The 18834-nt window shown below is 41.1% G+C and overlaps 4 protein-coding genes across 4 annotated transcripts in view; 1 reads left to right on the top strand and 3 right to left on the bottom strand.

Moving 5' to 3' along the window:
* adnp2b (ADNP homeobox 2b) overlaps positions 1 to 18834 on the top strand; it is a gene marked incomplete in the record, with an annotated part of 705870 nt that overhangs the window by 10843 nt on the left and 676193 nt on the right.
* On the bottom strand, positions 6 to 1979 carry ggcta (gamma-glutamylcyclotransferase a). Its single transcript, XM_024294912.2, has 4 exons — positions 1707 to 1979; positions 1248 to 1393; positions 533 to 665; positions 6 to 442 (listed from the first exon to the last, which is right to left on the bottom strand). Exons 1-4 carry the CDS (start codon positions 1821 to 1823, stop codon positions 323 to 325), a joined length of 516 nt encoding a protein of 171 aa, XP_024150680.1. The 5' UTR covers positions 1824 to 1979; the 3' UTR covers positions 6 to 322.
* Positions 3775 to 6058, bottom strand: snrpd1 (small nuclear ribonucleoprotein D1 polypeptide). The gene is made up of 4 exons (XM_024294951.2): positions 5903 to 6058; positions 4530 to 4606; positions 4241 to 4432; positions 3775 to 4065 (listed from the first exon to the last, which is right to left on the bottom strand). The coding sequence occupies exons 1-4, from the start codon at positions 5914 to 5916 to the stop codon at positions 3989 to 3991; spliced, it is 360 nt and encodes a 119-aa protein (XP_024150719.1). The 5' UTR covers positions 5917 to 6058; the 3' UTR covers positions 3775 to 3988.
* LOC112160072 (ankyrin repeat and IBR domain-containing protein 1) overlaps positions 6263 to 18834 on the bottom strand; it is a 16725-nt gene continuing 4153 nt past the window's right edge. Inside the window, exons 3-21 of the mRNA XM_024294424.2 lie at positions 17290 to 17461; positions 16251 to 16382; positions 15741 to 15932; positions 14622 to 14739; positions 14277 to 14497; positions 13773 to 13861; positions 13553 to 13697; positions 13306 to 13466; positions 12965 to 13053; positions 12640 to 12770; positions 12424 to 12558; positions 11053 to 11139; positions 10908 to 10974; positions 10683 to 10828; positions 10227 to 10405; positions 10093 to 10144; positions 9911 to 9967; positions 9692 to 9815; positions 6263 to 9613 (exon numbers count right to left, since the gene is read on the bottom strand). Coding sequence (XP_024150192.1) covers positions 8262 to 9613; positions 9692 to 9815; positions 9911 to 9967; positions 10093 to 10144; positions 10227 to 10405; positions 10683 to 10828; positions 10908 to 10974; positions 11053 to 11139; positions 12424 to 12558; positions 12640 to 12770; positions 12965 to 13053; positions 13306 to 13466; positions 13553 to 13697; positions 13773 to 13861; positions 14277 to 14497; positions 14622 to 14739; positions 15741 to 15932; positions 16251 to 16382; positions 17290 to 17461 — 3649 coding nt within the window. The 3' untranslated portion in view covers positions 6263 to 8261. The remainder of the gene's footprint in view (positions 9614 to 9691; positions 9816 to 9910; positions 9968 to 10092; positions 10145 to 10226; positions 10406 to 10682; positions 10829 to 10907; positions 10975 to 11052; positions 11140 to 12423; positions 12559 to 12639; positions 12771 to 12964; positions 13054 to 13305; positions 13467 to 13552; positions 13698 to 13772; positions 13862 to 14276; positions 14498 to 14621; positions 14740 to 15740; positions 15933 to 16250; positions 16383 to 17289; positions 17462 to 18834) is intronic.

Below are 18834 nucleotides of genomic sequence, written 5' to 3'. Positions count from 1 at the left end.
TTTTTTTTTTAAATAAATATTTCCAGGCCATTCACACAGCTTACATGTTTGGTTCTGTTAGAGCGTCGTCAGTCATGAGAAGAAACCTCAATGTTTCAGGTCTTTCATCAGCCTGAGGAGTGACATCACACTGCCATTGACATCACAGTGACATGTTTGTTATATTTCCAATAAATAGTAAAAAGAGACGGAAACCAATGTGGAATTTTTCTAACAATTTAATTGAATAACTTAATTTATTTTTTATATGTTGATGAAAAAAAACTTCTTTGCAGGTTCCTTATTCGCTTTTCTTGCACAAATGTTCTTTTTTAACTTTCAGTTATTCAATTTTGATTTGATCCAGGATGGATGGACCACTGTAGTTGTTGGTTTGAATTTCCTCCAGCTTTTTCTGGTACTCTACGGGAAGCCCGCTCCTCTTTGCACCCATACACACCACCTATTAAAACAATAAAGAATTATTAATTCATAAATATTCACTTATCAATGTAACTAATAGTTTAGACTGCAGTGTTCAGGTGTTTCTCACCTGTTTGTACTGAGGAGAAGGAGGACACGGATGGAAGTGATTCATCTGATAGGTCCTGCACAGGATCACGCCCTCATCCGTTTCTACGGAGACCTCCTGTGGGGAGTAGATTCCAACGTTCACGCCTTCCTGGCTGAGAAAACCCACAAAAACTTCAGTGAGGAGGCAGATGAATAACTACTATTTCTAGAACAAAAGTGTTCAAGAATTATTCAAACAATGCAAATATGAATGAAAATTGCATGAAACAAAGTGCTAAAATGCAAGATATTTTATTTGTTCCTAGTTTTATTTTTTTTTAATTGTATTCCAGAAGTTGATTGCATTTATACTGTTACATCACAATCTTTATTTACCAGTAAACAAAAAAGTATAGAAAATTGATCATCTGTCTTCGTCATTTAAAAGTTGTCAGCATATTGGTGGAATAAAGTGCAACAATATAGAAGAGCTCTATTTTTTTCCTTAAAATCTTATTTTTTTTTATTATTATTATTAACCTTTATTTAACCAGGGGTGGATCCCATTGAGATTTAAAACCTCTTTTTCAAGGGAGCCCTGGGGAGGAATCTTAAATTATCCCTTTTTACACATTAAATAATAGAAACGTTTAACCAATTGTTACATTTCTTTTATGTTTTCTTTGAGTACTAATATTCTAAAGTAAATATGTTCTTTGATAAATGTAGATGTTGGGTTTTTTCTGCAGTCTCACTTGTCTAGACTCGACAGATGCTCGTTGCTCAGAGTCCAGATGACCCCCCACACCTCTGCGCCGGGACTCTCTTCAATGGTGGCTGCCCCGCCGTGCCACTCACTTCCGGTGTGTTTCTCCGACAGGCCAAAGTTCAGTCTATAGTCCTGTGGTAGGCACATGTCAGGTGGAGATTTAGCACCAGGAAGGAACTTTATTATTACTCAAATTTAGAGTGTATTACTTTTTCATGGCTACTTCTTAAAATATACTTCTACTGGAGTAATAGTAAACTATCATTACCCAAATAGAGCGACTGGCTTTTTTATATAGGCTACTGACCTCCTGTTACGTTACGTTATGGGATGTGAGAGGGATAAACAGGTGCACCTTACTGTGTTTATAGTTTGTTAATATATAATAAAAAAAACAAGACATCAATGTGCATAATAGGTAGAAATAATAGGGAAAAATACAAACCTTAAGACGACCTATAGAGAAAAACGTCGCGGAGGGATTTGCTAGATGTAGCCTTTCCTTTAACAAGTTACTTCCAAATGCAAAATACATAAATTGGCCAGAGGATGAGTCCGACATGTTCAAATTTTGTTACAAATAAACGATTATTATTTTATATTTGAAAATCCTCCTGCAAGAATGACAGTAAACACTCGAGCCTAAATGCTAGTGGGCAGTTGTACCAGTTTCTACCGGGTGTTGTGGCGAGCTTTGCCTCTGCTGAGAATGGTACGTACTCCGCGGGAACGCGCACAGCAAGTAAAAAGGGAGAGAGGAAATATAGAAAAACACACTTATTTTGCACGAACCCTGGACATAATGTAAAAAAATTGTTCCCACGAATTAGCATTTTATTTGTATTTTGTGCTCACAAGTTAGAATTTTGTGTGCAAAAGTTCCCGTTTTGTAGCCACAAATGTGCATTTTTTGCATTTATTTGCACAATTTAGCATTTTGTGACCACAAATGATAATTTTTTTGTATATGTAGGCACAATTTAGCAGTTTCTGTACACAAGTAAAGATTTTGTGCACACAAACCTTTGTTTTGTGGTGACAAATTAGCATTTTTTAAAATATTTATGTACAAATTTTAGTTATTTTGTTAGCACACAAAGGGAATTTTGTGTGTATATACGAACACAATTGAGCGTTTTGTGCTCACACATCGCTATCTTGTGACCACAAATTGGCATTTTGTTTGTATGCCAATTTTGTGTGGACAAGTTAGCATTTTGTGAGCAAAAATTGCTAAATTATGTGCACAAATGCAAAATATATGCTAATTTGAGAGAACCATTTTCTTGTCAATGTCATGTCCAGGGATCTGTAGATGTTGTGTACAGATTTTTGTTTGGTGTAAAACATATTTCTTTTTCTCTTTTGGTACGAATTATAAAATGCTCATGTGGTAGTAATTAAAACTTTATTTGAGCTTTAAACCACACTAAGTTACCTTGTTAGTACTCACTTGGCCTCTAACATACATTTTTAAGAAATTCGTAAATAATAGACTTCTTAAATAAATCTGGGTTCATTTCACTTTTATTACCCTTAACTTACAAATGAAGAAAAAATATTTTTGCTCAACAAGTTTTTTTTTTTTTTTTAGACAAATGAATATTTTTAAATGTTCATAAACTACCATAGAATATATCAAAAACTTTTATGTTCAAGATGGAACCACCTTACACTTGGGTTTACCATAATAATCATTAGTCAATGGCTTTACTTAAACTGTGCGCGCTCCCGCTGAACTCCTGCTGGTCTTGGGAGACAGAGCTGGGCATGACACCGGCACTTCCGGAGTTATACCGGAAGTACCACCCTGTTAGGACAATCACTTTTTTGGTGAAACTTTATTGAAAATAATTCAAATGTGTGACAAACGAGGGAAGATATCAGAGGTAAAACTCTTTGGCAAAAAAAATAAATCAAAATAAGTGTGTTAATGTCCAACAATTAATTATTTTTGTGGAGAAACCGTATTCAAAGACTTAATTTAAGTTATTTTAAATTTATCTGTGAAATCAGGAAGGTAATTATATATTTAAAAAGTTCTGTTTATCATGGCAAAAGAATAGAAAATGTTATTTAATTAAAACAAAGAACTCTATAACCACATACCTGAACGTTAAGTGTTTGAAAGGTATGTATTATGTCATTAAAGTAGATTTTTTATTTTATGGAAAATATATACTGTATGTGGGGTTTGAGCCAGCCCATTGAATATCTACAATTGAGATCCTAGTTTAGCATAAAGGTTTTACATTTGTAATCTGGAACACTAACACTAAGTTGAAATGTAATCAGTTCCATACAGTCGTTTAAGATAACGTAAACAACCAAAACTGAAAAACGCATGTCATTAAAAAAGTCAGAGGTTACAAAGAGAAAAAAAAGTTTATTTTTCTTTGATGCAACTCAGGAATAAGACTTCTGAACAGAAAAACAGCAAAAAAAATTTAGGCCAATTTAGCTAAAGACATGAGAAGGTAGGAAAAAAAAAATATATTGAGGTCAACAAGACACATTTTTACCCAGTTTAATCAGATGTTTCTGCTCAGATATTTTATTCAAGATCGTATAAATTGTTAACAGTGTCCAAAACACTGTCATGGTTACCCAAGATATAAAAAGAAAAACAACCCTAAACGCACACTTAAATTCACTTTGCGTCCTCCGCACAGTACAATTAAAAGCTGTACAAACAGTTGGGGTTCACGGTGAAACGCCGCTCTGAAATCATCTCCGTGGTCCACCTCGCCCTCGTCCTCTTCCTCTGCCACGCCCCCGTCCTCTGCCTCGGCCCCGACCAGCAACTGAGAACAAGAGAGTCCACATATTTACTCTGCATGCTCATGAAACATCACCTCACGAGTCGAGTTTCGAAGAACGTTTGTTGTTAAGAAACAAAACATTTGTTAAAGAAATGAACAGCTGATACTGTATATCAACATCTATACTGTTAAAGAAAAAAAAATCCAAATCTCTGACCTGCTTCTCTCTTCTTGGACTTGATCTTTGGTTCAATGTCGACCAGCAAAGTGTCCAGTGGAAGACTGTCTGGCAGGATGAAGTAGCGGATGTTGTTGCCGCGGATACTCAGAGACTCCAGCTGAGTAGGCTCCCTGTTCTTCAGCGTCATTTTCACTGCCTTTAAGTGAGTGTTCATGCTTACATCAACACCTGTGTATAAAAAAAAAACATTACAAGTTTATCACCACTCTTGAAGAGGACTAAAATGTTTCATGTATTTGTCTGTAAACAAAGTGTCCGCTCTTACCTGTGATGGTGCCGTGGACCTGGGTGCCATTCTTCAGTTCAATGGTAACAGTCTCATGACTGAGCTTCATCAAAAACCTGAGGTTGGTGTAGACAGGACACTTGTATTTAATTATATGTACCTAACTTAAAATAATACTTTTAAATATCATTTTATTACATCATATTTTACTAAACATACAATTTCATAAACAAAAACCTGTTTTGATAACATTAACAAATGTTACCTTTAAGCCTACTCAATACTTAAGAAGTATTTTAGCCTTTTAACTTCAACTTAAGTTACAAAATTAATACATTTTTCAGAAACTACATTAATAATGTTTTAAATTAATAAAACTCTTGCAGACATGCTGGTAACCTGCTGACTTTTAAGAATAATTATAAATGGGAAAATATCAGACATTAAGAACCGATTAGTTGACTTTTCTTAACAAATCAAAAGTCCATCCTTTGTTTTTTTGACAAAAAAAAAAATCAGAAAAAAACAGACTTGTCAAAAGCTAAACAGTAAAAAATCACATCAGAAAAAAGTGATATGCATTCATTACATAAAAAAATATAGTATTTGATTATATATTGGATAAAACTGAATATTTTTATTTATTGTTTGCCAGATTGACATAGAAAAAAAACAGTTTACTAAGATTTAGCTACAAAATTTACCTAGTTTGATTGAACCCTAAAATATTTCTTGCAAAATAATATAAAGAATTGCTTTATTAGAAGGCTGGTGCCATTAGCATAAATAATATTTAATATTAGATCAAACTTGAATTACCATCAAATTAGCTTACTTACAGCATTCTTGTAGGAAATATATTTATTACAATAATTGGCCACATTTTTGTACAACGCATAAGCGCGGACGTAAAGAATTGCACAAATATATATATGAATGTTTTTTAATTTTAAGTATCTAAACAACTCATGTTAGCTTGTTAGCCGCAGCGGGCTACTAAATGTGCAAAAACAAAACATTTGTTCCGTAAGGAAACCAGAACAGATAACCAAATTTAATAATTTTTTTCAATAAATTGTAATTATATGTATTTAAATGGAGCATACACAATGATTACTGTTAAATACTTGCTTTGAGATTATTTTATGCGGAAAATAGTGAGCATAACCATGAAAGGCAATTGAATCCGCCTCACAATATTCTAGAAATATTGCTAAGACCATTTTAAATATTTATTTTATTGGTAAATGGAAAGTTTAGGATTATTTTTTTGAATGGAACCCCAGAAGCCTTGTTCCCGCCTCTCCCCGCTCAGGTCAGTTTTTAATCTGAACCCATCCGGCCGCATCGCCTTCATTTAATCACTACATGTTAAACCAGTCGATAGATTGAAATAACTTCTAGCAAATTACCTGACTAGTTTCATGATGAACAGCAGAGAAAAATCCTCCACCGACGAGAAAAAATTACAGCGATCGAGTGAAATCACAGGCCGCTGATGCACTGCAAACGTCTGTGTCGCGGTGATATGACGTCAGAGAGCGGCTACTGTGCACCCACAAAGAGAACAATGTCACATTACCGCCCCCTGGTGGTGGGATGAAGAACAATCAGTAACCATAGTATAGACTGCTGCCAGAAGATGTTTTAAAAGGAGGAATCTTTTTTCTTCGGCCGTTCAACACGTATCAGTATTCTTTATATCCCTACAAAATACACAAAAAGGCAGGGAGCTATCAGCCTAGTAATGAAGACAAAAAAGAACAAAGGAGCAAACTTTCAGTTCTTTTTATTGAGAGTAAACTTTGCACTGATATTTCATTTAGAGTTTTGGCCAAACAGCAATTTTTCTTATTCTTTTTTTTTCTTTTTAGACCAGCTGGGAATGTATCAAGTGAAACCTAAAGGGAGTGCAAATTTCTGTATTAAAAAAAAAAAAAAAAAAAAATTTGTGGAGGGAAATCAGACAGTGTGAAGAATCAAACCCGAACATTCACCATCATCAGTCCACTTCTGAGTGAAAATACTAAAAGTAAAAAAAAAAAAAAAAAATTACAAACAAATATTTCCTCTGCAGGACTGAAAATAACTGAACAATTTAGGATTCAGGGATTATTTGCTGTGTAATAATAATAAAAAAAAACACATAAATACAGTTCATAAAATGGAATTTTGGGCAACACACGTCAATATCTGGCTTCAAACTCAAACCACCACCCATTAACTACAGCAGAAAGAATCCAACTAAATCACTCATTATTACTCTCATTTCAGCACCAAATCGTTTCTCCTCCCAAAGGCAGTGTTTTAGTCCCCTGTAAACATCGTAGGTGAGCGTTAAGATGTGAAGACCGAGGCGGAACGCCAATCTAGGATTCACAAGGTTGAAGGACTTGTCAAAGGTCAAGTGGTTTGTAGCGTGAAAACGTCCTTCAAAGCAGCTTCAGGGTTGCTTCAAAGTCACATCAACAGTTAATTTTACGATAAACCAATGAATATTTTCTTTTTTCATCGTCATCTTTCAACAGAAACGTTTCTAAAACATTTTACAAGTTCATTACCTAAATAAATATAACCCAAACAAAAAAGGCACACATACCACCGTCTGTGCTCTCAACAAGGAGGAAGAAAAGGACTACAGGTGACGGCCAAAACCACGTCTGCTGACTGCAGCTTACTGTACCAGTCATCGGTTGTGGAGCAGGTCTAAGCGATTTTGGCTCAGATTGAATGTGCAAAACTCTTAAATTTGAATATAAATGACTAAAAAAACCCAATAAATATGTGGTTACTGATTACAGAACATAAGTGATCTTAATAATGTTCTCTGAGTCTGGTTATTAGTGCAAACTGGGGTTTGGAGTTAGTTTTCCAGATAAAAAAGAAATCAAACCATTTATGTTTAAAGTGATAATAAATACACATACTCAGAATATTTAACCTCAAATGATTTCACTTCTGCCAGAGTTTCACGAGTCCAAAAATCCAGCCCTTAAATAGCTTTTTCTATGGTAAAATGAATGTGTAAAAGCTTCACGATGAGTGGAAAAAAGCAGCAAAAGTTATTGAATTTAAGGGAAATCATAGAAACATCGCAAAATTTAGAGAGTTTAAAACAGAGTTCTGCACAGAAACTATCCAGAGGGAGGGAACGGATTCAATGCCAGAACATTTTTGAAATAAACAGAAGTGCTCTCCAGCAAAGTTCTGACTGCTCCACGGCCGAGGTCGAGGTACTGACTCGTGAGAACGCCTCAAGCTTGGTGAAACAGCCTGATCTGAACTGTGTTGGCACCACTAAACAGGCACGGTGTGCAAAAAGGTCCAAAAAACCTCAGAATTTAGGCCCTCTGATTGTACAGCACGCTAAAGCAGGCTTCCAGGTTCCAGCTGGGGTCTGGTTTGGAGCTCTGAAAGGGGGTTCTGTTTGGGTCGGTGTGGAACTCAAATGTTGATGTGAGGCAAGTTTGGATTTCAGCACCGAAACTTTACTCTGAACAAACGGACAAATCCAACACAAAAGGCAAAGGGAATAAATAAAACAAGAAATAAAAAAGGTGGAGCATTTTTTATGTGATATCAGTAGCTTTTCTCTGAATGTGATTTCTCATCTTAAAGAATAAAATTGTCTGTTTTCTTTAGAAGCAGACAAGAAGCACTTGAAAAGAATGAAACTGCAAATGACATCATCTTTACGGACAAAGTCTGCAGAGCTCCGCCTCCTGTCTGGATACAGTATGATACACACTTGTTCTCCTCTCGGCTCAGTCTTCACACTAAGTGTTCCTGCTCCTCCCACTCCTCTGACGGCCGGCTCCTCTCCAGCTGCAGCACTGGCTCCAAGGCTCCGTCAGCGGCCGAGGCAGTGTGGGCGGGGCTGTTCCCACAGTGGGAGTGGGAGCTCAGGTGTGTGCGCGCTTCGCCCAGCGACATGTCGGTCGCACACCCCGGGTCTGATCCCCGCCCCCCCGCAATCCGGTTTTCCCGGTCCTCCGACCTGCTCCGGAACCGTCTCGCGTCCTCTGGACCCACAGTGCTGTGTGGCGCCGCCTCCGGCTCGCCCTCCAGGGGCTGCCAGATGGGGGCGGGGCTCCCGTCGCTGGGGTTCTGGCTGTCGGCTTCGGTGTGGGTGTCGGGGGAGGAGTCGGTTTCGGTGGTGGGTGGGGAGGGGATGAGGGCCAGGCTCTGCGGGTTGTTCTGCGGGTTGATGTTGTTGTTGAACCAGGCCATGATGTTGTCCAGTAGCTGAGCGCTGGCCGCCGGGTCCAAAGGCTCCAGACTCTGGGGGTCGCTGGGGCTGAACGGCCCCCCGGGGGGGATGACTGGGGACAGCAGCAGCTCCGGTTCAAGCTCTGGAGAGGGGAGGCACAGCTGGACGGAGGGTTGGGGTTCTGAGGTGGGCAGCTGCTTCAGAGCGTATGTGGCGGGATGCTCCGCGGTGTAGGAGCTGCCGCGCTCCGGACAGGGTTGGTAGGAACGCTCCGACTTTGGGCTGCCGTCGTACGTTCCCGCGTGTTCCCGGCTTTGTCCGGAGCGCTCCAGCGCGCTGGAAGCAGCCTCGGGTAAATAAGCAGAGGAGTATGAGTGGCTGTGATCTTTGCTGTCGTAACGCGGATCCGTGATGGCGATGTGATCCAGCACATACGGTGTACTCAGTGCATTCTGGTCTGGTCTATGGCTGCAGCTGCCGTAAGCAGGTTCAGAGGAGTGGGGGGCGGTCAGCGCCCCGAGCTGCTCCTGCGTGACGCTCCCCAGTTTCATGAGGCTATCTCCCAGCTCCAGCAGCTCGGCGCTGAGAGATGGCGGAGGAGGCGGGAGAGGGAGGGAGCTGGACACGGACGGCTGGGAGGTGGCGTCTGTCCTGCAGGGGGGGAGGCAAGCGCGATTCAGGAGGGAAGAGGGGAAAGACGAGCCTCTGGCTCCAGGAGGACCTTCTGAAGGGAGCGAGTCCACTAGATCTCCCGCAGACGCCACCCTCCTCTCCTCCAGACCCACCCCACCCTCCAGACCCTGCTCCCTGCGGGACTCCTGAAGCGACAGCTGTATGGCTAGGAGGATGTTGGGGTCGTCTTCATCCAGGGAGCCCAGCGCTCTTCTGCGACCTTCACTCCTCTCTGTGCCCTCTGCGATTCAAAGCAAACGAGAGCCGTGAGGCGAGGATCAAACAAGACAGGAAGCAGAGTCTGAAACTGCTCCCAAACCTGTAGTGTCGCTCCTTCTGCTGGTCTCCGGCGTGTTGCTGCTGCTCCTCAGGCTGTGCAGACTCAGCATTTCTCCTCTGAGCCACGGCCGGTGTCTCCGGCGATACTGGACGTCTGCGTAGCCCTGTGAAGCAGACGATGGTTAAAGCGCGGCAACGTCAGTCTTGAGCATCAAACGCAGACAGAACAGAGAATGGGGCACATGCTGAGGAGCATTACCTGCGACTGCCTGTCTCTCTGCTCTCCTACTCCCACAACAGAGCGGCGGCTTCCCATCTTAAGACACACAAGCATACTGCGTCAGCTGCCACTGTACATGCATTAATGAGGCCTCAAACACAAGCAGATTACAGAGTCGCTTCAGGAACAAATGTTAGTGCTTCACTAAACATTCCGTTTACCTCAGGAGAGGCGAACCCAAGGTACTCCCAATCCCACGACCCACCAGGGAAACTGAAATGCGCATAAGAAAGTTACCGCCATGTAGGTAACTTCAAATCAGAAAACTTTAACAAGGAGAACTTTCGGTGCTCACTTCCTGCGGGGAGGATCAGGAGACTCGTTGGGAGCGACGCCACGAGCCACCGACGCCAGAAACTCCTGCCTCTTCTGCTGCACCAAGCGCGCGGCGCTGATAATCTTGTGGCGCGGGGTCCGCAGGTACGGGCGGTTGACCTTCTGGGCCAGATCCTCCACCACCATTTCTAAGTCAGTCTGAAAAGACAGAGAGGTAAACCCCCCAGAAAAAGAAAGATACATTTAAAAGGACAAATAACTGTTTTACTTCTCCTTGCAGGATTTTGCGATGACATAATGAAAGTTGTTCATAACTCTTTTATAGACATGAAAATGATTCATAAATTCTCTTGGTGGAAGTTTAGACATTTTACTTATGGTGATCGAGCAAAAGCAACGTGTGGTTTTCCGCTGTGAAGGATTTAATGCACGCAGGAGCTTAAAGTTGTTAAGCTTTGCTCTTTTGAAGGATTACCTGCATGAGCTCAAATATCTCTTTCTGGGTGCTGCCTTGCTGCAAGAAGAAGCCATATGGATAAGAGCACTTCAGCACGCGCCGCGTCTTTAGCAGCTCTGTCACGCCATCCTCGATGAAGCGGGTGTCAGGAGGCGTGCCCTCACCTGTGAAGAACACACAGTTAGCTATGTGTTACCACAGAAAAGAATTAATGTTTCTACAAAATAAAAATAAAAAACGTACGGCTAATGAAGGCTCTGCTGAGCTGCACCATCTTCTCTTTAGCCGTTTTTAGCAGCTTCTGCTCCAACTAGAATACAAAACAGGTTAAATAATCATCTCATGAGCATTTTTAAAATAAATGCGTGAAATAAGAGCTTTTTTTTACCTTATAACTGTGTTCGTGGTTCTTGAAGCGAGTGTAGTAGTGCATAAAACGGTCCAGCTCCTGAAAGCTTTTGTGCTTCTTTTCCGCCTGTTACAGGATTAAAGTCGCTGTTATTTACATTTCTTAAATAAAATATAGTGTGGGAGAAACGGTGTGAGGCATTCAAACCAAAGCTTTATTAGAAAATAGTACGAGCAAGAGCCTTTACTAAAATAAAAATGGCCAACTCCGAATCCCCTCCCTAATCACGAACTACTACTACAAAAAAAACATAGTGTGGGTCTATCTAGTGCGCTGGACCTCAAAATCAATTCAGACACCATCCTCACTTCCTTCTTTTTTATGTCACAGGTTTTCAGAACATTTTACAAAGCCTAATTATGAATTATCTGTGTTCTGATGATGCAAACTTGGATTGTTTATAAAAATACATTAAATGTTTTTTTCCATGTAAATTGCTCAAACGCAATGCATTGTGGTCTTTATTCACCAATCTAGTCAGAATTGATGCACTCTGGTTTTTCGCAGAGGCTTCTGGGAAAATTTGAGGGAACTTGAGATTTGGACAGCTTTACAAACATACTATAAAGTGCATTATATGGGGAGTAGGGAAGGAATTCAGATACATCTTATGTGTATTCTAGGGCTGAGTATCGCCAATAATTTCCAGAGTTGTTTCGATTTGATTCACTAAAACCTGGATCGATTCAATTCTGATTTTTTTTTATCCACTCAATTCAATTCAATTTTTAGTTTACATGATTTACACATTTAGACACAATTGTTTAGAAATACATAAAATATATATATATATATATATATATATATATAGATGTTTTAAAGATTTCCCTATTAATCTGATAAAGTTCACCCACTGTAAAATTTATTAGTGAAATACAAATACATGGATTCTCAAGTGGAGAAGCTCCAACAATTGTTCTGCTTCTCCTGGAGGGCGTTTCAGTTTGGCCACTAGGTGGGGATCACACTATAGCATTACACCTTATTCCAGAAGAAGAAAAAGTATGAGCAAAATACTATGCTTTAGACCACAAATTGTTTCTTTAAATAAATATTTCCTTAAAAGAGTTTGAAAAATTCATGCCTGTGAGTTTATAAAGATGATAATTTAGTCAACAATGTATGTTAACTTTGACCGAGCGTTAGCATTAGCCATCCTATGGGAAATCTTATTGTACGTTAGCATCAAGCTAGTGGACTTTAGCAATATGTATTAGATCAATTCAGGTCAACAAATTGATTTTATTAACTCAGCTCTAGTGTATTCCATGAAAAATAATGTTTACATTTGACCATTTCTTTCTTAATTTTCTGGAGAAATGATTGTGGATTTCATGGAAGCTTTCGTACCTCAACAGTCATCTCTTTGGACTGCTCCTCTAACTGCTGAATGACCTCGTAGCGAGTGCAGCGGTAGTAGCCTCCGGTGGACGAGCTGTGCTTCTTCCACTCCTCCAGACAGATCCAGCAGAAGTCATATTTGCACTTGAAGGAAGAAGAAAAATAAAAAGCGGGAGGCTCAGTTCTATATTTATACATTAAAACAGAATGTTTGTGTGTTTGTACCTTGGCACACTGCATATGGTTGCAGCCCTCATTCTTCTGAATGGGAGACTTGCAGTTGGCACATGGTTTAGAGTTAGTCAAGAGCCACAGGCAGTTAGCCGCGTCCTCATAAGCCTCGCTCACACCTGCCACTGTTGAAAACAAACATTAGCGTCCTCTCTGCTACCGAAACAAGCAGCCACAACAAGCGCCTGTTGATAATCCAAACACTCATTGAGCTGTTTAGAACTACGTTAGAGACTTCCCGGTTCCTGACGGCTGCTCTTTACAGGCTTGTTGTGGCAACAGAGCACAGAGACGATGTAGGAAATGAGGTCACGCTTACACTCCTCAGGCTTCATCTCTGTGACTTTCTGGAGCCAGTTCCTCCAAGTCTGACAATCACATGGTTCGTGGGCCTCGCCAAGACACTCCCTGCAGAAACAGTGTGTGAGGAGGTTATAAAGAAGAGACAAACAAAATAAACCGTGGAGCAATAAAACATAACCACAAACGGTTCTGGTATGCTTGTGAGGGGAGATGAGAAATGGGGTCAGAATGCAAGTGCAAACATTACAGCGTTGCATGTGAGCAGGAGGCACGTGCGTTCAGCCTTTATGAGGTACATGGAATATGCACAACTTTTATATGTCCTCACTTTCATGCTTTTATTGCATTGTAATTTACCAGCAGAAGAGGTGACCTTTGCCGCAGTCGACAGCTGGGGAGGGCAACAAGGGGAAGCTGTGAGGGTCACTGTCACCAGGACCTGGTCGAGATAGGCGGACCGCCCGCTCGCATCGAGCCACAGGACACCAGCGGATGGCCGGGTTGTTCTCCACGAACGCCTACAGCACAGAAAAGGCGGGGAAAGGAGAGGAGGGAGGTCCATGATAGTGCACAGACAAAGAATATCATAATCGTTTGTTTCTACCTTGATGTCAAACTGTAGATATCGCTGGTCCATCTCTCTGGAAACAACACTCTCGATCACATGCACCGGGACCAGCTGGTAGCACTCGTACGCCGGGCAAAAAATATTGTGAGCGTCACCCTCCTGAATCTTGACGTTGAGGAACCTGATGGGAGAAGGAAAAAAGGTGAAGCTGATGTGGAGGAGGTGCAACAGTCCCGTCAAACCCCCAGATCCTCACCCTTCCCAGCAGGATCTGCAGAACTCGTGGCCGCAGGACATGTCCACAGGGTCCTCAAAGACGGAGATGGAGCAGAGGCAGATTCCACACTGCATGAGCGAAAGCATTTGACCAAGATTAGATACTAATTTTTCTTCCCTGATCCGATTCAATCATTTGATTTTGATACCGATACAAAGTCAATATTTTTGTAAAAGATTCAGGTTGGTTCCTACTTTTTAAAGGACAGACATCACTCTTTCAATTATTTTTTTATTCATTCGATTTTATTTCTGGGAAGTGTAGCTCGTGTTTTGTAGGACCAACTCTGCTAATGGTTATGCAGAGTACAAAGAACATCCAGACAAATTAGTGCTGGACAGACGACCTTTGACCTTCTTTATTCTAGGAAGATTAGACATTAACCTGCTGCTGCCAAACAACTGAGTTACTTTGTACTCATGGCTGTGGATCAGCGTCTGCACCAGAGAGAAATGCAGGGAAACCGCAGGCTCTACATCTCACCGTGGCCATGCCCTCCTCTCCAGGAGTGAGGCAGCTGTCGGTGGGGGACGTCAGTGTGAGCGTGAGAGGCGAGCGTGGGGTCCGGGGAGTGCGGGGAGATGGCAGAGTGTCCCACGCGTTGTAGCCGCTGGGTGGTGGGGTCGGCATGGCAACGCCGGAGCGCTGGCAACATCCCTCAGCGTCTGACATCCAAGCTTCCAGAAGCTTTTCCCTGTCCCAGTCTGACAAAGGAGTAAATAATGCATGTCATTAACAGTGCTGAACGAATATGCTAATGACATTATCTTGTAATGCAAGAAAGAAAGCAGCCATGTTTTTTTTGTTTTTTTTAATGAAAACACGCACCATGAGCTCGCAGCAGCGCCTCGGCAGTGAAAAGGGGGGCTTGCAGCATGTCTGCCGTCTCCACAATCAGCATGTCTTTCAACCGGCGCAAATCCTGAAGCTTCAGGCCCTCGAAAGGCTGAGACACAGAGCAAGAAGGGTGAGAGATTCCAAGATGGAGAAAATCTAGAAAATCTGCTAAACATCGACAAGAAACGTGTTGGATTGTGATACATTTAAGGTGGCAAAACCCACAGTGTGAAAAGGATTGAGATGTGGGACAGTGGGACAGAGAGATTACGCCTTAGCGTGATTTGTCTGCGGGAGGAAGGATCCAGCTGCTATCAGCTGGCAGCAGCTGTTGCTGTGCAGCTGTGCTGGAACCCGCTGTCCAGCTAAGATCCACAGAAACAATGTGAGGTCTGGGCAGCTCCTGATGATTACTGCCACACTAGAAAGATGACGCAGGTATTCTTTAAGAGTTTCAATTTGTGCTGATATAACGTAAGGTAACGTTCTGGTTAGTCAACCAACATGAGCTTTATTCAGTATTTCTTTTATTCACTCATGTTTAAAAGAAATGTAACAAAAAAACAAGTTTCTGTTATTTTATTGTTACATTATTTACATTTTTGAATAAGTGCAAATTGCTTTTTACGTCTGAGCTACACTGTTTAAGCTGTGCAGGGAACAATTCCCTAGTTAGCTTCAAGTGTTTTGTACTTTACAAAAATATACTGTTAGTATATAAATGTTAGTATTTAACTAATTTTATTTTGGGAGAGGGAACTGTGATTTCAAATATAATTTAAAAAAAAGCTTCAGTTTTATATTTTTTATTGTCTTTTTGTTACTTTGATTTTCTGCGTGGTGTAAACGTTTTTTCACTTTGAACTGCGTTTGTGCATGAAAAGTGAAAAGCTGCCTCAGGTTAGCACAACTAAAAATTAAAATAAAGATGGTCAGATCTTGAACAAAATAACTAAAAATCTAATTTTGGATGAGAAAAAAAAAATCAAAATTTGTCACTGCTCTACTGACATTTGGAGCTGAGTAAATAATTCAAAGTCGGCAGACACTGAAGGTGTAAAAATATCTCTGGCCAGCGGGAAACCTCCCATCTTGTAATTGTGTTCTCACCTCCTTGTACTGCAGCAGGCTGGCTTCGCCGTGTGCGTCTCCGTTTGACTGCTGAGACGAGGCGGAGGAGAAAACCATCTGCGACTCCAAGCTGAGAGCAAGCTCGGTGTGGTGGTGCCGCTCGGCATGGTCGCATGGCGTCAGCTTATCCTCATCCTCGACAAACAGGTCTGCATCATTCTGGATCAGCAGCTGGACAGAGGTGGAGAGGAGCAGACTTATGACAAAAACAAGGAAACATCCAATAAAAAGAGCAGAATAATACAACAGAACAATGAGGGAACCACAAATATATTTATCAATGGTATTGGGCTTTAAAAAATATTAGAAAATATAAAAAGAATGAAAGTTAACATTCCCTCGAATTTCAAAGCTGTTAAATATTAATAAACAGAAACCACTAGATGAAGCAGCAAAAAAGTTTCCATAACCCAGTTGATCCATTCCACTTTCTTGAAACTTTTTGCAGAGTTAATTGACTCCAAATAGCCTAAGAGCTCTGAGCCTCACCTCCACACAGCTCTTCATGCCTGCAGCAGCAGCGTAGTGCAGACAGGTGCTGTGGTGGTTGTCGGTGGCGTTGACATTAGCTTTCTCGTACATGCCTGCCTCCAGCCTGGCGCCGGTCCAGCTCAGGATCATCTGGCAGCAGGGACAACACAAACAAACACATCATTAAAAGTTTCAACACACTTTTCCATTTAGTAACTGAAGGCTGAAATGTCCGAATTGACCTTAAGAAAGAAATACTCTAACAATCACGTTGAGGTAAATAGGAATTTCTACCAGGATTTTATTAAATGGCGTAACAATCTAATTTTGTTAAACAGGATTTAAAAATGTACAATTATAGTTTAACGATTAAAAGGAAAAATTTGAGAAAGAAATCTTTTGAGATAAATCAAAAATGAATGTGCAGTTATACATTTGACGGACAGGAAGTATGACTTGAAAATGACAAATTTAATCTTATAAAGTTGAGTCCTCATGTCTGGGATATGAAAACATACTTTGTCAAATTGAGATCTAAAAGAACATGTGGCAAGAAAAACAGCAAAACCGCTAGCTTAAAAATGAATCATAATTATGTAAAAGAGATGAAGACTGATGAGGACAGCAGGAGCGGATTGTCAAATTCTGCACGAATGTAATATTTTCAGTGACAAATTTGGACGAGGCGAAGGGATTGTTTGTTGGAGCTTTGATAAAACAAAGAAAGTCACTGGTGGCATGAGTTTGCATTGTCAGGTAGAACACCAAACACACAGAGGAACATCGTTCCATGATGTACCGCACATCTCTGGAACAGCCTGTTGGAGAGCTGCAGAGAATCTACCTTTGAACGAGAGTTGACTCATTTATTCTGTGGTCTTTTTCACCTGTATGTTTGGTTTGAGTGGGTCTTAAATATATAATATATAAAACTGAAACTGAGGAAAAGTCCACAAAGCGTCAGCCACACTGTGCTGTGAAGCAAAGACCTCCACGCTTTAGATTGGAAAACCCCCAAAAGCCTTGTTGTGGTTTTCCTCTTTCTTTGTCTCTGTACCTGAAGGCTGTCGGCGCGGCGCTGCTCATCCCTCTGCGGCCGGGCGAGGCGCGGCGACAGCGCTCCCTCTGGCAGCAGCAGGATCTGCGGGCCTTGGCACAAAACATGGAGGCACGTCTCGTTGTGAACGTTCCGCTTGTTGGGGTTTCCCTCTTTGCTGAACAGGAATGATCTGCACAGAGGAAAGGTAGCAAAGCAAAAAGCTTAAAACGCTGATGTCACAAAAAGAACGTGGAAGAGTTAAGAACACCTTAAGATCAGGAATAGATGTCTTCTTCAGATAAAAGAGGAAGAAGTGGAGAGTAAAAGTGATAGAAAAAAACATGAACGAGCAAGAATGACCAAATGGCAGAATATTGACTCCTTCTGTTCAACATCTCAGAGTTAATGAAAATGCTGGCTGACACATGGCCTCACACAAACACACACAAGTGCAAACACACGGCGACTGGTTGCACTGTCGACTGCAGCTTCGTGTGGGAAAGATTCTTTCCTACTATTAGTCTGTCAAAACCTCCATTTACTGATTAACTTTACACTCCTAGATTCCATCTATTTTTAGTGCATGTTTTTTCAGGATACTTATATTTTTTTAATCTTTTTTTCCTTCTTTGTAATACAAGAAAAATTAGGACACATTTTAAAAAAAACAGGTAAAACACATGACTGTGTTTTTGGATCACCTTCAAGCCCTCTGTGAAACAAAATCCTTTCTGAATGTGTCATTTTCTGAGAAAACGGAGTGAGAACAGCAGTGCAAAGGAGGAGAAGGAGGAGGGGATGTTGACACTTTTTTAAACATTTCCTTAAAAATCTTCATCTTATGGGACGGGGATTTAATTTTAAAGTATTTCAACCTTTCTTTATGTGAAAATCTTTCTGTGCTCAGTTTCCAAATTGTCCAAGTTATCATTAGATGTCTGTTGTTAAAGAGGAAGGGTTAAACTTCCTGAGCTACACCCATTTTTCCAGTAATAGATCTACTTGTTAGTCTTCAGTTCTCTCTTCTCGTTGGGTAACTAAGCCTTGAGTCACAGATCTAACTGGAAGATCTTAAGTATGTATAAAGCGTGTTGAAAATAATCAGACCAACAGACACCCGGCAGCCCACGCCTGTCGCTTAATAACTCTTATTTTGTCTGAGATTTCTCCGCCTGTCTCTGTCCAAATGAACTGCTGGAACAAAGACATTTCCTCTGATGCTTATCAGCAGCAGAGGTCCAGCGCCGGGCGCTGTGGCCCATTATAGGCTTGCAGGAAGGAACACAAATAGCAAAGCAATTGATTCAATGTGTAATACTGTCGGCCGCATTAAGCAGTTGTAGAGTCACGGTTTTACCCCCGCAAGAAACACGCAGGCCAGCGTGCACACGTGCAGATGCATAGATAATTGACTGGCTGCTTCGAACTGCTTCTCCTGACCCCCTCTTTAATCACACGGAGAAAGGCTAAGAGAATGAGGAGAAGGAGGAGGAGGAGGAGGCCACTGAGTCACTGAAGCAGCTGTCTTGGTCATGGCCAGCAGCTTAATCATCTCTGCAGGAA

Source organism: Oryzias melastigma, linkage group LG11 (genome assembly GCF_002922805.2).
Source record: "Oryzias melastigma strain HK-1 linkage group LG11, ASM292280v2, whole genome shotgun sequence".
In the NCBI taxonomy this organism is placed as follows: Eukaryota; Metazoa; Chordata; class Actinopteri; order Beloniformes; family Adrianichthyidae; genus Oryzias; species Oryzias melastigma.
This window is presented reverse-complemented; position numbering and strand designations above follow the sequence as displayed.